General features: G+C 42.8%; 1 protein-coding gene across 17 annotated transcripts in view; it reads left to right on the forward strand.

Moving 5' to 3' along the window:
• MYT1L (myelin transcription factor 1 like) overlaps nucleotides 1-25,783 on the forward strand; it is a 1,655,431-nt gene that overhangs the window by 1,625,545 nt on the left and 4,103 nt on the right. For 11 of the 17 annotated variants that reach the window (XM_069606035.1, XM_069606050.1, XM_069606040.1 and 8 more), the window contains 2 exons: nucleotides 11,077-11,183; nucleotides 13,508-13,567. In XM_069606035.1, coding sequence (XP_069462136.1) covers nucleotides 11,077-11,183; nucleotides 13,508-13,567 — 167 coding nt within the window. Of the gene's footprint in view, nucleotides 1-11,076; nucleotides 11,184-13,487; nucleotides 13,568-25,783 lie in introns of all 17 variants that reach the window. The other 6 variants (XR_011260403.1, XM_069606048.1, XM_069606042.1 and 3 more) reach the window with 3 other exon arrangements.

The following is a 25,783-nucleotide window of genomic DNA, read 5'->3' on the forward strand; positions in this document are numbered from 1 at the left end:
AATTTGATTGTGTAGGCAACAGATGTTGCAATGGTGTTCACCTGGCAAGTCAGTGACAGAAAGGCATCAATGTGGATGCCTAGTGTCTTTACTGGGGTGGAGATGGGAATCTGACTATCACCGATTTTTAATGCTCTGTATTGGGGGCTGAGTTTGTTGAGTGTTGCAGGGGATCCTACCAGCAGGATTTTGGTTCTATCCCCATTGAGGCATAAATGGTTTGGAGCCATCCAGGCCTGGATGGTTGTGTATGCAGCATCAAGAGTATTGGAGTATTTTTTGTAGTTGCCTGAGAGGGGTATTTGTAATACAATTTTTTACACTAACCTATGATATCAGTGAAAATAACATATTCAGATTGAAAGGACTATTCATTATCGAAGGGTCTATTCTTTCTGTCACTTATTACATAATGGAGTTATTAAAATATGCAAATGATGCACAATATCTATATTTTAATACATTATTTTATATGCATTTGAATATTATTTTTCAACTGAAATCAAATCTGTATTCAGTTCTCAAGTGGGCAAACAGTTTGATGTTACATTAGAAAATATATTTTCTAATATTAGAGTCCTGTGAACCTTGTTGATTTGTAATGGACATTTAGTTGAATGTCATCTGTGTGGGCTCGTTATTATCAGTCGCAAATATCTGTTGCTTATGATTTTCTCTCCACTAACTAAAACCTAATGGAACAGGAGCACATTCTTTGTTGGACCTAATGCTTTCCAAGTTTAAGAGTTAATGGACCTCTCTAGGCATCTACTCTGAAAACGCACTTAAATTGAAATGGAAATGTTCACTTGCCAACTCATTGTTTTCTCAAACAGATCTTAAAAATAGTAGACTTTTTTGGGGTGGGTCCCAGTTATAATGCTTGCAATCAATGTTGTTTTTGTAGTATGGAATCAAGGCATATTGCCTGAAAGAAATACAGCTGTTTTGCTTATCATCCATGCATTGATTTAAGTGGTATGTTAATGAACTACTGGAAATTCGTGATTTACTAAGAGCTAACTAAAAGGATGTTATGCATTAGTGAACCGCTAGGCCCTTTTACATGAGGTAGCGCGTCGGTAGATGGATGGGGATGCGGAATAACTCTTACACCAATAATAAGACCGACTCAGGAAGTTGGCAAAGGTAATCTGTTTTATTCTCAATTGTCTAAAACAGGGAGTACAATGGACATCAACGGACGTCTCATAGCATAATCTCAGCACACCACATAAACAATAACACTTTTATAGCAAAAATTCATCATACGTGATGTCATACTACGTGGCAAACTAAGAAAACCTATTTAGGATTGTGGTTGGTCTACGGTAAACATCTAAGTATACTTTCTGTAGGGGGTTGGATTGTGATTGGGTCTCTATAGTCAGGTGGACAACTTATGCCCACCCCTTGTGCAAGTCATCCACAATATTTGTTAGATACGCAACACACCATTGGCTCTCAAACTATAGGGCTCTTCAATACATGGCCCTCTATAATTGGTTGGCACGTTTGTACCCTTGTGGAATATTCAGCTCGCTAGCAGCATGCAAGCTGGTACCCCAGGTGCTAGTGGGTGGACTTGACCATGCCTGCCCACCCAATTAGCCCATCATACATCATCACTCATGCCTTCTGCCATTTGAATTGTCTTTGAACTTGGACTTGTAAAGTATCACTGCTCCTGAGAATAGAAGAGAGTGTGAGCACATTCTTATCTTTAAGTCTCGGTGCTGCTTACCCATGTTCTATTTCCATCTACCCCATGTGACAGGAGACCATGTTTTAGCTCCTTCTTCACATTTAATGATATTAAATCATTAAAACCTGGTGCTCATAGTGTCTTTCTGTCGTACCTTAATAAGAGCTTGAGTCGATTATCATGTTCTTTGTATCTCCTTGAATAGATAACCAGTTCTTGGCTGCCCCAACCCTTGACACTGGACCAGACAGCCTTCTCGATCCTTCCTCAATTTTCAGCCCTTCTCTTTCACTGGTCCTTGCTTACTAAAGTTGTGACATTGAATATCCAGATTCTATACATTTATATATATATTGGCAGCACCGCCTTTCGCACATTCAATCTTCATTCCGCACATGAAAGGTTACTCAATTTTTGATTTTGTCATCAGATTCCATAAAGTCTATACATTCTCTTCTTTGGCCATTCTTCTTGGTGCGTCGTCTTCACCTCATGTGACGCCATTCATCTTTTTTTGTATTCATTTTACACATCTTCAGGGATCTCTCTTAAGAGACTGTCATCTTTCTGCTGGTACATTTTATAGGGCTTTCTCAATGGATACCTTGTTTCGAAGATCTTTCGCGGAATAGGTATCATTATCGGCATTGTGCATGTTGCAATTTCCACCTTCAAACATATAGGCAGCATAGGGGAGGGACTTCTGGTAGAGGCATTTGGCTCCTTCCACATTAACGTAAATATTGTAATTCAATTTAAGTTCACAGGATTTTAATGCTACATGATATGTATTCTCCCACGTGTAATGGAGGACATTGTTTATTTAAACCATGTTTAGTTGTAATAGCAATCAAACAATGTGTTGGTCTATCAACAGATAAGTATACTTCTGATGTTATTTAGCATGAGAGTTCTGCCTTTAAAAATCACTTTATTTTGTTTCATTTTCTTTTCCAATGGCTCTGAAGCATCAAGACCCAATCCAAATTGTGTCTTCAAGAGTATCAAGCTTATACAAGTATCTGGATAAGTGTGTATTAGATTTGTTAAAAAGATAATGCAGTGAAGAGGTATCAAACGTTCCCTTAGGTCAGCATATGTAAGCATCCCCAACGTGCATCTTTATCACATGGTGATCTTGGTACAATGTGTGACTCTCATTTCTCAAAACTAAATGACAATACTTTTTTGGCATAATACGCACAAGTGTAGATAGGCAAACACATTCTTGCAGCTGTTCTTCTTGTCTCTTATATTTAATCACAAATACATTCTCAGACTATGCTTTAAGGTGTGTCATGTATATACCCATTTAGTTTCCCACAGGTTTTTAAACAGAGAGGTGTATAATTTGCTGTTGCATGTAAAAAAGTGGACTTGAAAGGGCTGGGTATCTTGACCACAATTGTACCCAAAAAGGTTGAAATACCTGGGGTCTCTCACACTTCCCAGTGATGCCTCTATCCATCCCTACCCATAACTGCTGGACCCATATGCGGCAGGCAGGATACATATGTTATGTGGGGGTGTCATTCTTAGTGTTGCCACCACCCTCCCCATGATCACACCACACATTTGTTCAAGTGTTGGCAATAAAAGGCAGTGCAATTTTATTGTTACAGATATGGTCATAAACATAAACAATAATCGCATATCATAATGTCTTGTACTTTTGGGCACCGGGTCCTGAGGTTGCCCCCTGGCCTGTGCCGCCACACAAGGGTAGGTTTATCGGCTGCCTGTGTTCCCCCAAAAGTTAGGATAGTGGCAGCCTCTATAGCTAGGGAGTCGGTTATTTCTCTATGAAAATGTTCCATGCCTAAAGCCGATAGGTGGGTCCCATCTTTGTGGAAAAAGTCGAGGTTGCCCAGAGTTATGGCCATGTGTTTTATAAATCCCAGGCCTTTGGCTATACAGAATGTTTCCCTCTTTTTAACTTTCTTCTGGCCGTGTCCACTGATTTGTAGCAGATAGTCCCCTGCCATGTTTTCCTGGGCAAAATTGCTGAGTAGTAGATTTCTGTGTCCCTCCAGTTGTGGGCAATGCCGGCCAGGGAGGTGCATATCTCCTCGTATCATTTTTTCCTCCCCATGTTTACCAGGTGGGTTCCCCCTAAATGGATAATTAAGTATTCAGGGGGGTCTCTGTAAGCAACTAGGTTGGCTAGTTTCTCGTGGATTTCTGGCCAGTGAAGGCCTCTGTAGCCCCACCATGATGCAATCGTGTTCCTAAAAACTGGTCCCTCCTTGGTTTCTTCAGTCCATCGCCCGGTCCTGAATACGAACGAGTGCCTGACTATCCAGGCTGATCTTAGTGGTGCGTCCTGATCTGTTTTTTGGCAACAGGGGGTGGGGGGGAGAGAACTATATTAGTTCAGGCCTGATGTATCTTTTAAAACAGTCTGATTTCCACCCCCCTATTCTCTTGACCTGTTGTGCGCCCATGCCGCCCTGCCATGCTGTGTTTGCTGCCCCAATTCTGAAAGAGTGGGGGCTGAACTCTTTTGGATTCCATCCTGCTTTACTGATGGTTTTCATCAACACCCCCTTGAATTTTTTTATTTTTTTTTTATTGTTGTTTTGGTTCAGAGATTGATCTGACCTTTCAACAAGTACATACAAAAATAGATAAAATAAATAACTTAGTTTAGATGGAAAAAATCAAATATTTTTAGAATCACATCATTTAGTTTATTCACATTTAGATTCTTCCTTATTTCACATTTGAGGCGTGGTGAGCTTATCATAATATACATAGTCATTGTATTTAATTAAAAGAAAGTGCTAATTCATTTTTGATGGAATATACAAATTTTCATCTGGCCCAAGTTTACTAGTTGGCTTTGGCATCACATGATTAAGATATTTTACAGTTGCATATCTTATAGATTTAGAATCTCCCACAAATAGTCTCATCCATAGCTCTTCCATATCTAATACATAATTACTGTCAAATAAATGTTTGAGGTAAAATATTCGTACAGACAATAAGGCTCCTTGAATTGATAGTGGCTTAGGGCCGAGGTGTCTCTCTGTATTATGAATCTTCCCCCCACTTTGGGACTTTGTGTGTAGTAGAGGTTGGTGGTGCATACTGGGCAGTTGAGTGCATCATCATTGCAGCAAATATTTATTACTCTCTTTGCCCCTGTTTTAGATCGTTGGACTTCGATGGTGAGGCTGTCCATTCTTGCCCTGGTTTCCATCATACCTAGCCCATTGTTGGCTTTTGTGCTAGATGCTATGAGTTCTCCTACCCTGAAAGCCCTGAAATATGTGAGGGAAAAAGCTGTTTTAAACAATAATGTTTCTTATGGGTGGGAGACTAATAGAATTATTATCTTAACCAATTTCTCAAAATTTAGCGGGCGTCATGTATCTACTTGGGATCCTTCCACCTTGCCCCAGCCTTTCAGTGCATATGTAAGTAATGCGCTTCGTGTAGGGTCTGAGTCACCTCGTAGCTTTGAGAAGTAGGATATTGCCACAAGGTGTCTTTTTGCCCAATCTCTTTTAAATCCTTGATTGTGCGCCCACCTTAAGAACACATCTATGTCTTTTATCGTTATTAACTCTGCATGTTTTTTGCCTATTACTTTAAAAACTGTTTGCAAGCACTTACTGTATTGAGCTGTGGTGTTGGTTGCCAATGCTTTTTTGGCCATCTCTAGTAGGAACCCCGTATCAGGGTTCGTGATTTCTGTAGGCAGCACACTGCTGGCACCCTTGTTTGAGGTGCCTAGTTGAAGTTGTGCATCCCGGCCCTGGCCATTCGGTGTTGGCGTTGATGCAATTTTATCTATCCTTCTTGTATCGCCCAGCTGTCTCCTGGGATCAATTTCATATTTTTCTGGGCGTGCAGCGCTAGCTCTCGAAATTTCGTCCACTGAAAGCGAGATAAAGCGTCTGCAATGTTATTATCTGCTCCTGTGATATGCTTTGCTTTGACAACAATGTTTTCATGAAGTGTGACTTTCGTGATGGCTCTTAGGATTCTGATTACCAAATGGCATTTGGTCATCCTTTTGTTGATAATTCCTTCCACAGCCATGTTGTCAGACCAAGCAGTGAGTTCCGTATTTGCTAGGCGCCTGCCCCATATGCGTAAAGCTAACCAAATAGGTAACATTTCTAAAAGGGTGATATTTTTGGTCCACCCTGCTGCATGCCATGCGTCGGGCCAATGCACTGCCACCCATTCCGTGTCTAACAAGGCCCCAAAACCCTTGCTCCGAGCTGCATCTGTGAACAGGACCCTTTTGGCCCCTAAATTCAATGGCGTGCATGATTTTGTTTTAAACTCCAAACTCCTGGAGAATACCCTCCCCTGTGGAATTATCCTGGCTGTGAAGTTTAAACTGCCAGCCAGGGATTGCAACTCCCTGACTGTGCCTCTGTCCTTTTTGCTTAGGTTTTGATTTTTCTCCTAATAATTCTTCTACTTTCTATTTTGGAATTCTGCATAAACCTGCAGAGATGTCTATTTCTACCCCTAAGAAAATGATATTTGTGGATGGGTTGGTAGTTTCCTCTGCTGCAAGGGGAATGACCCATTGTGTAGCCATTCTTGTTAATTCTACTAATGCCTTCCCACAGTCGTACTATTCTGGCCACTAGTACTTGTTTCTGGAATGCCCATTGGAAAAACGAACTGAATTGGTCAAAGAGTGCACACGACACAGCACAGCCCATGGGGAGGCATCTGTCCACATATAATTTTTTTTTATCAAAAGTGAAACCCAGCCATTGCTGTGAATTGGGGTGGATTGGTAGTAACCTGAAAGCGAACTCTATTACTAACCTTGCCATAAAGGCCTCCCTGCCGCAGTCCTGTATTACTCTTAGAGCCTCCGGAAAATGAGTGTAGTGAACTGCTGCTTCTGTTTAAGGGATGCCGTCATTAAGTGACTGTCCCTTGGGATATGATAAGGGATTTATTAGCCTCATCTTTCCGGGTTCCTTTTTTGGTACCAGGCCTAGTGGTGACACTATGTAGTCCTGAAATGGCATTGTTTCCCAGGGACCTCCTATTCTACCCAGCTTTAACTCTTTTGCAATTTATTCTCTTATTATCCCTGGGTTGTCTCTTGTAGAGACCACATTGTTGGGGAATTTTTGGGATCCCATCCCTTTGAAAGGGATGATGAAACCTTCTCTGAAACCCTGTTCAATTGCTGTGCTGACCTCTTTATCAGGATAAGTCATTAATGCTTCCTTGAACCCTTCAGGGTCCTGGGGGTTCTACCCGGTTCTAGTTGTACAGAGTGTATTTTCTTAATGGTCTTCTTTTTTGGTATTTTTGGCGGGTAATCTGGTGCAGCTGCAGCTGGGGTGGTCCCCGCTGCAGTTGGAGCAGTTGTACTTGTAACAGTATTCTTTTCCCCATGCGCACTGATTTTTTCCATAATTCCTGCATGTGGTTGCGAATTTTGTGGAATTGTGTGACTTGTTCTGACCGTGGGTATTTGACCTAGCCCCCCATGGCTGGTTTTTACAAAAGGGCTGCTCTCCTTTCTTGTGTTTTTCGGTTTCTGAACTTTTATTTCCCCATTGACAGTTTTTACTTGGTTTGTTGGTTGCTTGTGCAATCTCCTCCTCTGATGGATTCTGAACTTCATCCCATTCTATGGATGTTCTTTCAGACATAATCCTTCTGAACCTTATGTCATATGCTAAACAGCCATTCCCTTCATAAGCAGTTTTGACTTCTCTGATCTTATCCATGTATGCCCACATTTTGGTCCCATCTCCCGGGAATTTTTCTAGAACAATTGTGGCTAAAATGGCAAATGATTTTAACCATTTGTCCCAGCTCCATTCTACATGAGCGTTTCTGGCTATGGCTTTGTCCTCAATATTTTTGGGGTCCCTGAAAGCGTCCCTCCCCTTGCGCTGTGCCTCGATGAGTGAGAATATTTCTATGAATTCTTTTGCCCATATGGCCTCCTTTACTGTTATATCAATGTTTTTGATATAAAGGAATTTCTTGTACCTGTTGAGTATTTCGGTTTCTAAAGTTTTTTATCTCAGCTCCGGTTGTGCACTGGTGATCATCATAACATCTGAGGCGGGGCTGGGGGTTGTGTCACTGAGCCCTGTGCTGTTCATGCTTGGGGGGCTTGCTTTTAATGGCCTTGCTGTGTCTGCCCCTGTTGCTACTGTTACAGGTGGCTCTGTGGGAGCTCTGTTGTCTAGAATCACTATGGGTTCCAAAGGTGTATTATGTCCTGGGGTCTTGGTGGGTCTTTGGGGGCCTGTTGCTTGTCCCTGATCTCAGAAATCATTTGTTCCATTTTTTTCATGTTATCACACAGCAACATGTTCTTGCTCTCGTTACCTGGTTTGTTGCTGTTTCCTGGTGCTTTGAGCTTCTTTGGGTGGGAGGGCTGTCTTTGCCTACTGTTGGCACTCCCACTTCGGCCCTTGGCAATCCATATACATTTTCCCTGACCCAGTCTCAGCCATAATACTCTGCTGCCTCTTCTGCAGCCCACAGGACTGTGATTTTGGTTTCTGTGTTTTGCTTTTTGGGCCCTGAGCCTTCCTTTTGGGTGCCATGTCTCTCCTTAAACTGGAGTAAAAACAAAGAAAATATATTTGTCAAACATGCAGGTTACTGTAGTGATGTGTCCCATAAAAAAGGGTGGGTGGGTGCTGTTCACTTTGTACTTAAATGTTAAAACAACGTTCATGTCGCGGGTATTGTAGAGTTAAACGATTCTAACATGTGCTCCCAATGCTGTCGTGCATTTAAAATGATGAACATTTTCTTCAGCCTGCATTTAAAGATAAACGGGCACGGCTTCATCGGGTTCATACTTCGGCTGTTTCTACGCGCCATTACAATTGCTCTCGTGCAAACGTGGTTGTCTGCAATTGCTCCTAAAAAACCATAGTTGTTTTTAACTTTGCTGATTGTGTTCTAAATATTGGTAAACCTAAAAGCGCTCAAATGTCTACTCTAATTTTGTCCATGCTGTTTCATCCTGCGTACTGAAAAATGTTTCTTTCATTAAAATGCTCGCAATCTGTCTATACTGTTGCTTTGTTTAAATATATTCGATCTTAATCAGATTTAAAAACTAAATGAAATCTTAAAAGTGCTGCTCCGTGCCGGCTTGCTTCCAGCAATGAGGGCTCTGTGAGTTCGGCTGGGGGCCCGTTGCCAGGTAACCCTGGCCGGCACTGACTTTCTTGCTATGCTGTAGCAGCGCCACCTGCGCCGGGCTCCCTCACTGTGTCTGTGTTTCTTTGGAGCCTCAGATTGTTCCCGTTCTTCTCTGCGTGCGCCGGCTCCAGACGGTCCTTTAAATGCAGCTGCTGTGGTCTTCACTGCTCCAGCGATGATGGGCGAAAAGTAGGATCGGGCTTACTTTTTTCTCCGCAACCCACTATGGTGTAAACGGGGTACGTACGAAACTAAACTCCAGCTGCCACTGCAGATGCTTAGAGGAATCTGAAGCTGAACAGGACAATGTTCAAAGTAAATACGAGATGCTGAGTACACAGCGAACTCGCTTTTGTTTAGGTCCCCGTGCAGGGTCCAAAACTGGTTTGTGTTTCTCTGGCTGTGAGCAGCCCCTTGTATAGGACACAGGGGTAGCCCTGGGTCCTTGTTGTGTAGATGTGGGGGCTGTGAGGCCAGCCCCCGGCCTGGCTGGCGCCGAATGTCTGGGCACACCAAGGTGCCGGCTTTTGTTGTTATCTGGCTCCCTGCACCCCCCCCCCCGCACGCATCCTGGGTGCTTAGTGCCTAGTTGGTGGGGAAGGGCGAGGTGATTCTAAACACCTTGCCCTTCCCTCATGCTCTGCAGTGCTGTGACTGCTTGTCTCCAGGCCCTGGTGGTGCCGACAGCATTGCTCATTCCCTCAACTTCTCCATCTAGAATTCCATCATCACTGATTTTTTAAGTTAAGCCCCTTTGCAATGTTTACTGATACGTAATTTTAAAACCCCTTAAAACACTTGCCCTTAAAAGAGGGGCATATTTCAAAAAGGTTGGTACATTTGGGGGCTTAACATTGGCCCTTGCCGTTCACGGGGCCCCACTGTGCAGTCTCACCTTGCTGAGGCCAAGTCCTTCGTGCGTCTTCAGACGGCAGACCTCTAAGGGATCCTGATCACATTTTGCAGGAGTCTCGTTATTTTAAATGTTGCAGTATTAGTTTTGAGCTGACATGGAGAGAGAAAAATATTAAACTGACAAAACAACATAACCACACTGATGACAGGAAACATCCCAAAAGACCATAGGTATTAGGTTAATGATCCCCAAAACGCTATCCAGAGGGTTAAGTTGGGAACTAAAATGACTTTTATTTGATCAGTTTACACATGTTCAATATTCTTGCATGTATTAGTATTGGTGCATGGGAAAGTATGCTCGCAATGTAATGTTATACCACGTTATGTACTTGTGATTGATATACATGCATTGGAAAAAGTGTGCAGAGTCGCTATCATGGGTGACTGTACACTCCTGTGATCTTGTTAGTGCATTTGATGAAGTATGTATATCCAGTAGAGTTGCAAAGAAATTGTCCATGGCCATATGTACACAGAGGTGCATTGAATTACCATCAAACGCAATTACCATTAGCGGCACTAGGTCCCGTGGATTTAGTGAAGGATTACAAGTGGTGGCAGGGCAATGCAAATCCCCATTTTCAAGTCCATAGGACTTCATTGGGATTTCAGAGGAATTACTGCGGTAATTCCCCTGTTTTAATTCTGCCGATTTTTGGTGGTAAAGTGGAAGAGTTGACTCTAGCTTTTTGCCTGAGGTAAATCCTCCACTTCACCACCAGACTTCTATTATGGCAGTGTGGTAATGAAGCAGTAATGCAGCGATAAGGGAATTACAGCCACATTACTGCTGTTTTTACCTGCACCGCCATACTTGTAATGAGGCCTTTGTTTCCTGTATTCATCAACTCATTATCTTATAATTGTTCCCTAGTATCCCCTTTAATCCATCCTAATACGTAAATCCCTGCTCTTGCTATTTGCTTGAGTTACTTTCTTTGGTTAACCTTTTTCTTTTGTGTACATGCTCCGTGACGACTTAACGTACTTCTCTTCCTTTTTTTAACACGTTTCCATACAATTAGACTAGACATGGATGAACATTACTGACCATATAGCTCACGTTACATGTAATCTGAAGGTTCGCGTCATCAGTGCGGTGCAGAATCAATTTAATGCGACCCCTTTAAAACAATGAGGGTAATTCTATGTATCTGAGCCCACGGAAGCCACTGTTCTTTGCCTGAATGCGCATGCGCTCATTTATAAAGATGTATTTCCGAATCCCTTCTGCATAGGACCGCCCGCTCCATTCATCTTTATTCACTCCTGTGCTTATGTTCTAGGCATAGACAACGACGAAGAAATGAAGCAGCTCGATGACGAAATCAAAGAACTTAACGAATCGAATTCGCAGATGGAAGCAGACATGATTAAGCTCCGAACTCAGGTAGCAGTTTTATTAACCCTAAATACTTCCATAGGTCCTACTTATGGTTCCAGTTAGAGTCAAAGTGCAGCAGTTCGAGAGCATTGCTGAATATTCAATGCCATTCAATTTGATGTTGGTTGTATATAGTTGTGCAATGAAACTATATAAAGCAAATGACAAAGCCAACAACGAATGGTTTTAATTAACCATTAACGGCCCATACTAGTATGGTTGCTGAAGGACGCCTTGGAGTGAGGTTAAAGCATATTTGCACATGCCCCATCCCTGCATGCTTTCATTTGGTGCCCTGAATCACACGTATGAGGACACACTCTCTAATATGTTTCCAAATAAGATTCTTTAAGTGGCCTCAGAGCTCATCACAGGTTTATTCACCTAACAGCAGTCGGGTGACAGTTTTGGGGGTCCCTGTGAGGAGTCTGGTGGGCACCGATAATACACTTTGTTTCTTAGCTTCCATGTTAGTCACAGTTTACCCTTTCACAATGTCGCCTGCCTAGTCCATCCTTCTCCCTGCACCCAAATTATAACATGCGTGACATTTCTACTATTTACATTGTTGCTACTTCGCTGCAGAAATGTCACCTGCTTTCATGTAATGCACTACAGTGCAATACGAAGCACAGCTCCATACATATTGCCTATGCCAGGGTCATAGGGCAAGCACCTGCGATTGTGGCAGTGTGATTTACACACCTCTGTGGCATGTGCAGCATATTCCCTTAGTTGTTCCTGCCTCGCTGTGGCCACATGGATGCTGACTGCAAGGTATTCACCAACAGAACACCACCAGATGTATTTTATTTTTACATTTATAAAGCGCACAAAGCAGCCCATAGGCATCGCGGCTCTGTTTCAAGGAAGCTTACTTCGTTATAGAAATGAAAAATACACGGTTCGTAGGGTTACATGGAAACCTGGTACCGACAGCAGCAAGAACATAAGCTACTGGTTGCAGAGGAGAGAGCAGAAACATAGCAATGTAGGCGGTGCGAAGGGTTACAGGTGAAACGGCTACCACTAATAGGTACAATGTCACACCCACAAATAGGAGCTGGAAGAGTGATGCTGGGTAGATATTGGGATATCTTATTGGTATGCGGCCAGTGATGCTTCAAGGCCATACCCGAGTGCAGATTGCCAGATGTGTCCCTAAACGTTAGAAAACAAGAGGCTGCATAAGTCTCTACACATTGTCCATGGTCATATAAGTCAGTATTCATTAGTAGTTAAATCTCAAAAGATTAGCCACTTGACACAAGTAAATATAATTTCTGGAATGTTCAATTGTACACCTTTCACCCGCACAAGCACAGTCAGAACAGCATGTGTTAGTAAATACAATGCATGCACAGGTCTACAACCTATGACTCTCCAAATGTTTTGGACTACAACTCCCATCAGTCCTAGCCAGCATTGTCCATGGTGAGAGGTCATGGGAATTGTAGTCACTTGTTTCAACAAGCAGTGAAGTTAGTAGAAGCCTCACTCTATGTTTGCTAATGGATATTGCATGTTCCCCAAATATAATCGTATCCAAAGTTGTCATGGTCATTGGTCTTACCTAGAATGGGATTCACGTCTCATATGTTCTTCCTATGTTGGTTCTTATGTTGCTGCCCAGTCAATGCTTTTTAAAGTACACGTGTGTCATGTTCTTAAAAAGAAGAAAAAAGTTGTCACTGTGCTCATGTATTGTTGTTGAGGGGGCTCAAGACTTAGGGCCCGATGCGTGGAATTATTTACACGGTTCAAAGTGATTTTGCACCTCTGAAAATACACACAACAGAGTAAACAGTTCCCTGAATCAGGGTTTGTGTCGGCAGTGCAAAGTCACTTTGAACCGTGCAAAAAAATCCACGAATAGGGTCCTAAATCGTGGTAAAATGGAGGGCATCTTTTGGCCCTTCTCTGACTCTCCAAAGTGCACCAGTGCTGAGATAGGAGAGGGCAACTCAATGATGTGTGTGCGATGAAACCCTTGAAATGATTACACCACAAAAGTGGTGCAATAGGAAGGCGTGCAGGTTTGAAACTGTAGCAATGCATGTGACGCTGCCATATTTTAACATGTAAAAATCATGCGCCCATTAAAGCTACGGCCTCCGCAGTTCCTTTGATCTCAGAAATCGTTCTGTTTGCCTTTACTTTTCAGAAATCATTCATAAAGTTGGGCTCGTTTCTTGTCTCCTCAAACGCGCGCCCAGCTGTGAAACTGCGTGGTCTTTCATTCATAACAAATGCATTCTTTGCTCATTTGAATCCGTGCCACCCCTTTTGCCTCATCATCTGCCCCCTTTTCAGCTTCTGCTCCCTTCCACTAGGTCCTGGACGAGCGTCCTGTTGCTTGCCAAGAGCCCTGTGTTGATGAATACCAATTTCATGTAAGTTACACGGGAGGGGAGGTTGTGCGATGTTTCCATGTAACTTACACGAAATTCAGCCTTAATGAGTTATGATTTAACGGAAGACAGAGCATGAGCACTGACAGTGATGTTCATTGTATTGTCTGAAATGTGCAGCACGTGAAATGTTAATGCTAACAACTTTGTGAATGAATGAAAAATGGTTCGAGCATATATTTACACCTTGTTCTTACACAATTAAGATAATGTGAACATACATGGCTGTTTGTTGAGAAAGATGGTGGTTTGCCTTTTCATGCTTACGGTGTCTTATGTTTTTATAAACCATGGTAATAATATGTACTCAAGTATAGACCATTTAAACAGCAGCAGAGGCAGATTTTTATGGGGGGGTTGGGGGCGGGGTGGCTAATGGTCGTCAGTGGGAGGTAGGGTGGGTGCATTGGGCACCAGGGGAGGAGCAGGGGGTGGGTGAGGGCTCTGACACTGCATTTAAATAGAAATTATTCTACTGGAAAGTTTAGGCCGTGGGCTATCATCTATGTACAGTCTTGTTTTGCTCGCGATTATGTGATGGGCTTCTGATGTATAAACACTGATTATGGCTGAAATTTAAAACAGCGCTTTTGGCAGAGTAATTCTTTTGTAGGCATTATTGGAGACTTTGAGGCTCATCGCGAGTTTGGTGGTGCTTCCTCTGGAAATACTGGCTAGATCGTGTTATTGCGTTCAGTAATGCGAAGGGTCGCCTTCAGCCCGGGAGCATCGAGGTGCTGTTACAGGAGTTTCTGCCTTAGTTACGTATTTATAACATGCTTAAATACCCAGATGTTTTTAAGCGCAGACCCAAAGATCGAACCTATGTTGCTTCGTGTCGTCTTGCTTCCAAGGCGAGCACGTTGCTGTTGAGCTCATGATTTCGAATCATGCAGCCCCTTGAATTATTCCCCAGTTTGAAGGTCCAGGGCACTCCAAACATGTAGCATAACTGCACGTGGCAATATCCACGCGGTAACAGTGTTATGCATAAACAAAAAGCAGGGTGTTTTTGTGAATTTCAGTTATGACATGCATTATAATTATATATTTTTTTTTAACACACTTAATTCCGAAGAGGATTCTAAGCATCACCGGGATTCGAACCTGTGTTGCACTGCACTGTCTTGTTCCCAAGACGAGCATGTTCAAACTTAGCTAAACTAAATTGGAGTGGAAAATCGTGCAGTATTCAGAAATACTGTACATTTTACCACCACCTCAAACTCGTAAAGATGCCCCCATAGCGAAAAACATGAGGTGTACATTCACGTCCGTGAACAGAGGGTCGACATGTGTGAGATATGTCCCTTAAGGCAAAAGATATTCTCTTACCGCCTATCTCCTCAACAAAGACAGGCACCTACTTTTGTACTTTTCTCCTTTGATCAGGTTCTAGGTCTGTGTTTTTCTTAAAGAATCACGTGAAACAGGCCCAGTCAAGATATGAACTTCCATTGCATTTTAAAGGCCTACGGGCTGAGGGCAGGCCCTACTCTGAGTGCGAATGTGATAGCAGTGGCAACACAAACAGAAATAGGATAACAGTCCAAAATAAAGAAATGTCCAATCAAGGCTCTATCAAAAATATATATACTTTAAATAAACACTCAAGAATGCAAATACCTAAACTAAAAACACTAGCAAAAACCAACTCCTGTGGAAAGAACACAGAAAATTCAGAAAATATATGTAATAGCACTCTGTTTACTGCAATCAGGAAAGCATTTGCAGCAATGGTACTGTTCAACGGATACATATTCAAAGAAAAAGGCAGAGATAAGGCCTTAAAAATCACTATGGTACTAAAAGTGGACCAGGGGGATAGGGCTTGCCTTTGAAACTGCAAAGCGTTGAGCCTGACTTCTAGGCGCTCACAGAGGCAGTGATCCAGTGTTATGTGGTTGAGCTTAACGACTGGGTCCAACATGACGTGCGGTCCATGCAGCAATAGCATGCGCATGAAGATGTTTGGGAAAGGCAGAAAATGTCCAGGTCGGTTCAGCTCACAAGTGGTTCTGTGCATGAATCAGTGTCCAGGAATGCCCCATGACCTCTGGGCTTCTGGGAGGCGCAGTACAGGGTCTCGAGAGACAGGGTATGTCCGTCTGTGGCACTCCAACTCCAGAGAGCTTAGCAGGCACTTACAGGATATCCTACATCTTCAGTGAACAGGAGCCCGGTTCCAGTGCAGCCTATAGGTGAGGCTTTGGTCCACAGAAGTACACCCCCACTGTTCCCAGTGGACTGTTAGGGGATATAGCTCTCCTCTGCCTTAAATGCATCTGTCTACACCTCTATGTTGGAGAGCATTGGAATGGACTGCACTCCAACCAGGGTTCTAGAAATGCCTTGCTCTTGGTGTCCAGGAAAAAAAACTGTAGAGTGGGGGACCCCTTAGTTATAAAGGTAAAAGGCCACAGGAGGTTGGACAGAAGCAAGCGTTCTCTGACAGGTCCAAACCCTGTCATTGTGACAAGTGGCCTTTGCCTTCTTGCATCATACCCAGTGTACTTTATTCCTCAGGAAGTAGAGGGGTCTGCAACCAAAGAGAGCTCTACAGAAAAACAAGATGACAAAACCCTTCTCCATTCCACCTCCGTCCACTCTGGTTTCTCCAACCGCACCCCCCTTCCCAAGCGTGCAGCTTCAAAGGCCCTTTGGTGTGCAACACCCTGTGGTAAGGCTGGCCTTTGTCATGCATATGCCTCTTTGAGGTTTAAACACTAGGTGATCTCTGGTGGAGAGCTCCTGGACATATGGAGCGGTGTTACCAATCCCCCCAGAGGATCTAAAGCATTCCTGCCTTTTTTAACATTTTCCGAAGCAGAGGCATGGAGACTAGCCATGAATCCACATATCTTTTCCATTGCTGACCTGAGCTTTCAAGGATGACATTGTTTGATAAGAATTGTATGTGGTAATTGTGTGCACTGTCAGTCATTATAACAAAATAGGATTGGTTTATTCTTAGAGATGATCCTGCCATGAGATGGATTGGGTCCATACTGGCAGAAGGGCACTATACAAGACCACTTATATTACATGAAATCATGTTTGTGGGTTGAAGGTGCAGGCAACCTCTGTCTGCAGGGACTTGGTGTCCCATCACTTGTCAAGAACGCACATGTGGCATTTAAACCTCCTCTGTGCCACTGATGAGCAGGCACTGCAGACCAGGAGACTGATGCAGCATGGCACGTGTGCACTATGATATTGGCATGGAGCCTTAGGGAGGAGTGGTCTGATTAGTAGACCATCCTTCTGCCTTCTAAGCTATACTACACACATCATTCTATTATTTAATAGAAATCAAAAAGGTTGGGGCTTCTATACCCTCACCCTATGGCAATCCTTTACACTCCAAACTTACTTATTTTCTTTTCCAACCAAATCTGAACTTTGGAAGCTCTCTTAACTCCTCTGTAATGAACATCCAAAATGGCAGTGTTTTGTTGTATTGCGTCAAATCAAGTGCTCTGGGCAAACTTCATCCTCTGCCTTGCCAACATTTTGATAGCCACTTGCATTGTGTGGGTGTACATTTTCAACAAAGTGGCTGAGTTGGAGTGTGGTGTAAATAAAATCTGCCGGGGTTAGACCGGTAGAAAAAAGTCTTCTTTAAAGTTTAACGTTTTGGGAATTCCTCCAGCAGATTAACAGAGGAAAGATGGGGAAAACTCAGCCAGTGGCCATTCCGCCTGCAATTTATCATCTTGCCAGTTCTACTATTGAGCGTAAAAATGCTCCCCTCATTTCATGTGATAAGTATTGACTATGTCATCAGGACATATTTGACTTTAGTGAAGTTTAAATAGAATAAATGGGTCAACCCTTCAAGTGAGATGGAATGTCAACTTACTCAGAGAGTTCCCCACAATTAAGGTGTTGCACAAAAAAGCACTTAGCAGATTCTAATTTTGTTAGGCCTCCAACCTGTATAACACCATTCAGCAGATACCCTCTGTATCACCAAGAAGCTAGGAACCAGGCCGGTGTATAGAAATTATAGTGTTTATTTATTTAAATGTCTACAATGAATAATAAACAAATTTACAATACACAGGCCACCAACTCTGTGGCAGAACACAACAATCACAAATTCAAATTACTTGCACCAATTAACTGACATGTATTTCTTTATAGACTTTCAGTTACCACAACGAATACAGGTTGAACTTTAAGTCAAAACACACATAGGATTTCGTTGCACATCAATAGATAGGAAACTTTAAAAATGCACAGTGATTGCTGGGTTTCTCACAATGCTCTTTTCTCCCAGCAACCCCCACCACCAGGCATCAGTTATATATGACCCCTTTGGTTTAAACGCAAGCTACAGGGAGTGGGAATATAATGAGAATTTTGTTTGGGTTTTTTTATTTGAAAGGCAAGGTTTTGGCAAATGAATTCAATGTGAAAATCGTTTGGGGAACACATATTCAAATGAAATGCAGGGCTTTGGGATTCTGATTTGTGAATCAATGCAAATAAATGGGAACATTTGTTTTGCAAAACCCTTTGAAATGAAATCCAGGGCTTTGGGATTCTTGCTTGGAATGAAAGGTTAACATGTGTTTTGCACACTACATTCACTTGAAAGGCAGAGTTTTAGGGATTCTTATTTTGGGATTAAGGACACCCTCTTTTGTAAGGAAGTCAGGGGTTACATAAAAATAGGGTCTTACATAAAAATAGGGTCACCCAATTACTTTATTGACTACAATGGCTTTAACACACTAGGCATGAAATGTGTTAGTTTCAAATTGTAACAAAAATCATCTCATGATCTTTTCTATATGGCAATTAATTGAATTACCTTTAATTAAATGTGTTAAGGGTCTACACATGTTCACCCCCTCGGCCACAATTAAATGGAAAGGATTAAGGCAGGTAGTTGTCAGCACAATGTATAGATTTAGGGATATATCTATTTACATAGTAGATCTCTATTCTCATCTCAAGAGGTCAGCCAGATTTCAGAACCTCTTTTGAGAATAGGTAGGCAGCTCACACCTAAGGTCTCTATTCACAGCAAGTTCCCTACAGCCACAGGTCTCTATCAGATAGGGCTCCCAGCTTCCAGACAGAAGTCCCCAGCAAGTGTCCCAGGGTCTTGTGTCTATCTATCTGCTCTCCTGGGTGTTAGCCTTCCTTCTTTCAGCTCTCTGTTGTTGTCAGTCTTAGCTTATCTGTCTCCTCTCTTCTTGTTGTCCTTCTGTCCTTCATTAGATTGAAAAGTGATATTATATAGTAGATGTTCACCCCCTCGGTCTACACATGTTCACCCCCTCGGCCACAATTAAATGGAAAGGATTAAGGCAGGTAGTTGTCAGCACAATGTATAGATTTAGGGATATATCTATTTACATAGTAGATCTCTATTCTCATCTCAAGAGGTCAGCCAGATTTCAGACCCTCTTTTGAGAATAGGTAGGCAGCTCACACCTAAGGTCTCTATTCACAGCAAGTTCCCTACAGCCACAGGTCTCTATCAGATAGGGCTCCCAGCTTCCAGACAGAAGACCCCAGCAAGTGTCCCAGGGTCTTGTGTCTATCTATCTGCTCTCCTGGGTGTTAGCCTTCCTTCTTTCAGCTCTCTGTTGTTGTCAGTCTTAGCTTATCTGTCTCCTCTCTTCTTGTTGTCCTTCTGTCCTTCATTAGATTGAAAAGTGATATTATATAGTGCTGATGACACTTACATATTATGAATATTCCCACGCTACAGATTGGACACCTCTCCCCCCAAACCCCTACCCCGCCACCAATCTGCCGACTGCCAGCCGATAGAGCAAGGAGCTTTAGGAGGTCTAGATTATGGATAATGGAGAGGAGAGCACTGCAACATTTCAAATTACATTTTTTTTGACAGATTTGTTGTTCTTAGAATCTCACTACATGACAACTATCTTCTGCTTTCAGATAACTGCATAAACATATATATTTTTTGAATTCTACAATTTATGATGAATCGGAGAACACTAATTCTATTGATGCAGGGCCTTCCTGGGAGAAGCTATCATTTTTCATGGTTTACTCATGAGCTGAAATATTTATTAGCATCAAACTTCAAAAAAACACACATTCATTTTTCTTTCTATCAGTTCACCAAGTTTCATATTTCTCTGATTATTATGAGTGCCTCAAGCCCATTTTCATCTCTAAATTAAATTACACAAATGGCATATGGTTAATACGTAATTAGAACTGACAGGCTTTCTGTGCTCTTTAATATGAGTCCTGGATGAGCGCATTCTGATGCACGGTTCTCCTGTTATTAAGGAAAAAGGAGTCCAATGTTAATCAAATGGCAAGACCTAATATGGAGTCATAGTTTCATATTCCAAGTACATCCACAGTTCTGTTTTCCTCAGGAACATGTGACCTGAACATCTGCTTATCAATAGCGTCTATTTCTACACAGCCTTTGAAGATCCATTAGTGGCTCTGAGAGGCAATTTTTTGGTGTCAAGACAGCCCTAAAAGGTAAATTCTGTTGGCTGACTGATCGAACCCTTTGGCAATTTTGATCGAACTCTTTGTATTTCTTTGCATTTTCACCTGAAAACCAGGCCTGTTTTCTTGGTGGGCCCAGCCTAAAGGTCTTTAGGTCAAAGTTTCAGAGGCACAGACCTTTCATTTCAGTGGGTAAAAAAAGCTGCATCCATAATTCTAAAAGGATAGCATTTTAACATGTAACATTTCGTATTACATGTGGGCCTGCTCTCCATGAGTAAAGTATTTCTTTAATATACTGGTTGAAAAGGCATGAGTATCCATTTCTGAATTGTTCATGCATTGGCCAGAGTTTACCATGGAAAACCAGTGTTCACTGTTAAACAAGTAAGCCACTGCTTTTAAATTGTGCATTATTGAAAAGGAGGGTTTTTTATTCGTGATAAATGCAAAGTGCTTGGCTTCACTTTAGATTTATGGATCACAATCTTGTGCTACATTGAAGTCAATGGAACATACTGCTATCTGTCTCTTTAAGTGAAATTGTAGCTTTTTATATTTTATGAAAACAGCATTTTCATCCACAGTCTTTTGCCATGCATTGGGCATATCCAGCAGTTTTAAGTTCTCAGGCACATTTTCCTTCACTTGAGCCCATGTCCATTTTAGTAAAGTTGAAAGGGGCCCATTTTGTTTCATTCACTAGGCCTTATGTCGGAAAACAATGTTTTCAACTGGCCTGCATATTCCAATGGGTCGCAACATCAGCCAGCTTCATTATCACAATAGGGCCTTGCATGGCCACTCAGTCTCTTTCACTCTGGGGCTGAATTTGCACCCCACAGAACAGAAATGCCAACCACAACCCGAGACACATATTTCTGCCTTGTTCGGAGAAATATGTTATACGTGTGTTGTTGTGTCTCTCTACACACAAAGAGCAAGTGGCCCATGCCAGGGCTTCCATTACTGAAGAAAAATGAGGAAACTGGCATACCATGGGCATGGAAACTGTTTTTTTCTTCTAGTGGTAATAAAACTAGTTACCACCAATGTGATGTATTTAAGTGGCCTACTCATTAGAAGAAAAGAAAAAGAAATTACCCAAATCCGCCAGAAAAAGCCTCACTGTGGACTGTGTCACCCTAATCCATTTGTATTAACAAAATAGATCAGATCTGTCAATGGGAATTGCACATATCTATAAAAGCTACCGTTTGTGCATTTTCATTAACTAAGTGGGAGGTCACTCAACCTCATCTTTATTGCTTTGTCTGCTTGGTTGGCAGGCAATCAGTCTATTTTCAAACCTGACACACTCAACTGCAATTCAGAGCTTTTGGCATGCTGGCGTGTTTCCCCTGCAACAACTATCTGTCCAGTGGTATGAAGGGCATGGCCATGGGTGAGTTTAAACAAAATGCCCTAGGTAATAATAGGCCTATGACCTCTACTGAGGATGAGACAAGCACTCCCTCTATGCCTGCCGGCCATGGAATGAAGATGTATACTTTCCTGCTGATCACATATGTAGAATCTGCAGCATAGAAAATGCTGAATTACCTGTCCCTAGCAGGGACAGGTAACTAGAGCTCTTCTTCCCACTGCAGGATTGGTGCACACTACCATCACTGGATACATGGCACCATCTGTACATTTAGGTAGCTATTTCATTATCTTCTTTTCTTTATGAAATGCAAAAATGACCCACTTCATTTATCTAAATGACCCGGAAAGTAACAGCATGAAGTTTGAATAATAATGGTTTTAATAATTTCCTAAAGGACACATAACATTCAACTGTGTGAATCGCAGCGAGGAACAAGTTTCACAAGGTTTGAGTTTGAAAAGAGCACCCTAAAACTGTCTTCTGTTTATAGCATGGGACTAACATGAACTCTTTATCACAGGAACGCAACAGCCTATTAGGCTGACTCCATTTAATCCTGACTGCCAAACAGTCTGGAGATAGCCCATAGAGTTCTTTGTGTGCAAGGAAAAATGCTTTAAGCAAAACTCTCCATTTCACCTGCAGCCAGTGCTGTCCTCTCAAGACCGGAACTGATGTGGTCCTGTAGGAGTCCTACTGAAAATCCCTGCACTGGTATTTTGGAGAGCCTAAAGTCTCTGAATGAAGCCCTTGCTTCTTACCAGTAAAAGCATATTGCCATGATCTAATTAAGCTCTAATTATGGCCCATCAATACTGCACCAGTTAGCCTCAGATCAAAAAGTACGAATCTGCCTTAGCACCATGGAATGGCTCAGTGATGAACTGATGATGGAATTGATATGAGCTTTCATTGACTTGGCCGCATCTACTGCCACACCAAATGATTTTACCTTCCCTTGGGCAGGAATGCTTACATCAGAAACGGAGAAAACAGGATATAAAATGTTCATCTTATCTGAGCGCATGCTCCCAGTACCAGAGATCATGTTGAAACATGCATGACTGTGCCGCTCCATTCCTTAGATATATTGTTGCAGCATCCATTATTAGATACTAGCTGATGGTGGAATGTGGATATGCTGGCCACTGGAGCAGTACTCTTTCAGGTTCTGTCTGCAAAATTACCCCTGTGGACCAGAATAGGAGCCCAAATCAGCAGGCCAGATCTCAGCTTCTTAGCTGCAACATGACTTTGATTTTTCTCTTATGGAGCACTACTGGAATCAGATATGGAGAACACAGAGTACATTGACACCCTTGAATCTGTCTGTTTCTATGATTTCAATTTCACTAGCCAGAACAGGCCAACATCACCAGTGTCTCCTTCCCCTCTAGTGGGGAACTTCTCGCAATGGAAAAGTGCATATTGATTGTAGGGCTGATTGCTCCAATGTTGGCATTTCTGGCCAGAGTTTGAGCCCACGCCTATGATCCAGGGCACAATGTGCCTTCTGACAACACCGTATTGCCCCCTGGACAGGGCACTTTGCTAATATTGTAGACTGCCGCTCCTTGCACATACACCCACAGTCCAAGTGTGGAGTACACAGCATGCATGTACAAGCACATTCTTATACACCTAGTAGGTCTTGTTGCAGTCAGCCAGTTCATTGTTCAATATTTGGTATCATTGATTGTTCTCATATGATGATATTAATCCCTGGGAATTGCTTGCCTCCAACTTCTACTTTCTACTTTCCTCCCGGAAGACAGTGTATACCCCATTTCTCTTCTGAGGGCAAGTCTTTGGAAGGTATATTTCATAGTATTGTTTTCTGGTTAGATACAAATAAGGGAATTAATCAGGTTGGGAGGCACCCCTGCTCATCTTATCCTGTCCATGAACAACAATGTTACTTAGCCATGCAAAAATGTTCTCTGTCTCCGTCACTAATGATCACCTCCAGGGGGCTGGCCTTGTGGGAAATTCCTCTTGACCCATGAAGAAGCAGCAACAACCACCATATACTGCTCCAAAAATCTCCTCTACTCTAGCCCTACCACTAAACAACAGAAATAAACCTCTATTGTACTTCTCCTGGTTCTGCAGGGATCAGCCCTATGGGCAATGTTCAAGATTCTTTATTTCCGTTCAGTTCTTCTTCTTGAACAGAAAATGCCAGGAGAATGACTCGCTTCTCCCGGCTCCACAAGTTCAACCTTCTCTTGACAGCCCTTTACAAGCTTTAGCTTTAGCTTCTGATTCAACAAATACAACCCAGGAGTATGACTGCCTTCTCCTGGATTCATGACTCAAAGTGCGCTTCTATCTGTTTTCACAATAGTTCTTATGAATCCTTTTAGTTCCCTCCAGGCTGCTCTGAGGGCTCTCTTGAATGGGTTGCACCCTTTACCTCTGTCTTGACCCACTTACTGAGACAAGGGATACTACTCCTGAAGCTCTGTTAACTTTGTTTACTGTTTGAACACTTATTGAAATGAAGTAGATTCCTTCCAAGGGTTTCTTCCCAACTGTTATCCTTAGTGCAATTACTGGGACAAGGGAGATCACTCCTGAGGCTTTCTTCACAACTCTTATTCTCAATGTGTTTACTGAGATGAGGGAGATCACTCCCGAGACGTTCTTCACAATTCTTATTCTCAATGCAATTATTGAGACGAGAGAGATCACTTCTGAGGCGTTCTTCACAATTCTTATTCACACTCCCGAGGCTTTCTTCACAATTATTATTCTCAATGCAATTACTGAGATGAGGGAGATCACTCACGAGGCTTGCTTCACATGCCCCCATGCCCCCACCAGATCTCCCGTAGCTCCTGTTACCTTTACTTTGGCCAGAGCACATCACTGGTTCTTCCTGGGGAGTCGGGCTTCTGTGTTCTCAGTGAACGCTTGTTCGACTTCGCTCTTCTCTCTGCATGGTCCCGCTATGTCGATGCAGGTGTTCCGGGCAGGCGCTATCAGCATAGTTGTGGGATCACTCGGTCCACCTCCTTGAGGTCATGTGACCGTCTGCCAGATTCCAGCTTCCATTTCGGCTTGCTCTTGCCCGGTCATAGAATGACTCTTCTGGTCTGTGGCTGGCATCCTCCCAGCATCTGTGTTGATCCTGCAACCTCCCGTCTTCTCTCCTGGTTTGAATTTCCCAGGCTGACCAGGCTTCGCACCTGTTGCTCCCTCTACCAAGTGATTTGCTTTTTAACTTGTTGGGCTGGGACCTCGCCAGCGGAGTGCCATAGTCTGCCCTCGGGCAAAGTTGTTGTACTCCTCTTGCCTCCTTGGGGCCACCTTGTCCCAATATCTTTCACAAGAGGGTTTTGCATGACTCTGTGAATGTTCTTCTTCTTCACAGTACCTTCATAGTACAAATCCTGTTTAGACTGAGTGTTCATATTAATGGAGTCTAATCTTACCGGAAGGAGAGGGGGTATCACAATAGTACTGTCAGCCTGATCCTCAACAGATCTTAATGGTGTCATAGTTTTTAGGGAAGGAGGATGAAGGAGTTCCATCATGGAACAGGAGTCCTTTTCCCCATGGGGGAGCCTCTCCCTGTGAGGTCCTCATGTTTTTAACATCCTTATGTAGCAGCCTCACCTCCCTAGTCTTCTAGGGAAGGGCTCCCCCTGTGAAGAAGTAACAAGATCCCGTAATTATTCCCCTTCTCCCCCAGCACTCCTCCTCAGAGGGCATAGAGGGGTCCTCCTGTCATTGGCTGTCATCCATGGATGTCTTGGCCCGACTCTGTATCCAGTGACAGCCTTCTCAACTCCTTTGGACTCTGTGCTTGGGGAATTGATGTCCCCCCTCTTAGTCTTCAGTCAGGCAAGTTTAGTTACTATCTCATTGGATTATGCCATTTCTGACTTTTACTTCTATGTGGTTGGGGGGTTCAGTACAGATCTCAGGTTCCTCGACAGCTTCCTGGTAGGTGTTGGGGGCCTCCTTGTAGGTGAGTGCAGGAATATCACCAGTGCCACCCAATTGCTAAAATGCATCAACATCTGCCCTTTATTACTGAGATTCATTTCAAGACTGGGGTCACTCAAGTTGCTTTGTTCTCAAAGTAGACTGATTGCAGTTTCCTCTGGTCAGAATACTTGCTGGTAAACATTTCCATGTTTGGGAGCAACCTTTTGGTTCTGGTACACTTTTTAATCAAGTGCTCGAACAAGGAAGGGTGACATAAAGGTAATCCTCTGATTAATTACTGAGAATCTTCATTACTCCTTGTCCTACTCTTGCTTCTTACACTACTTTTACACTCCTCTCTCACCTCCGAGGACAACCTGCCTGTAATCTAATGTGCATGAGGATTGTGGGATCAC

The sequence above is a fragment of the Ambystoma mexicanum genome, chromosome 4p (genome assembly GCF_040938575.1).
Source record: "Ambystoma mexicanum isolate Mex_15411 chromosome 4p, UKY_AmexF1_1, whole genome shotgun sequence".
Lineage (NCBI taxonomy): Eukaryota > Metazoa > Chordata > Amphibia > Caudata > Ambystomatidae > Ambystoma > Ambystoma mexicanum.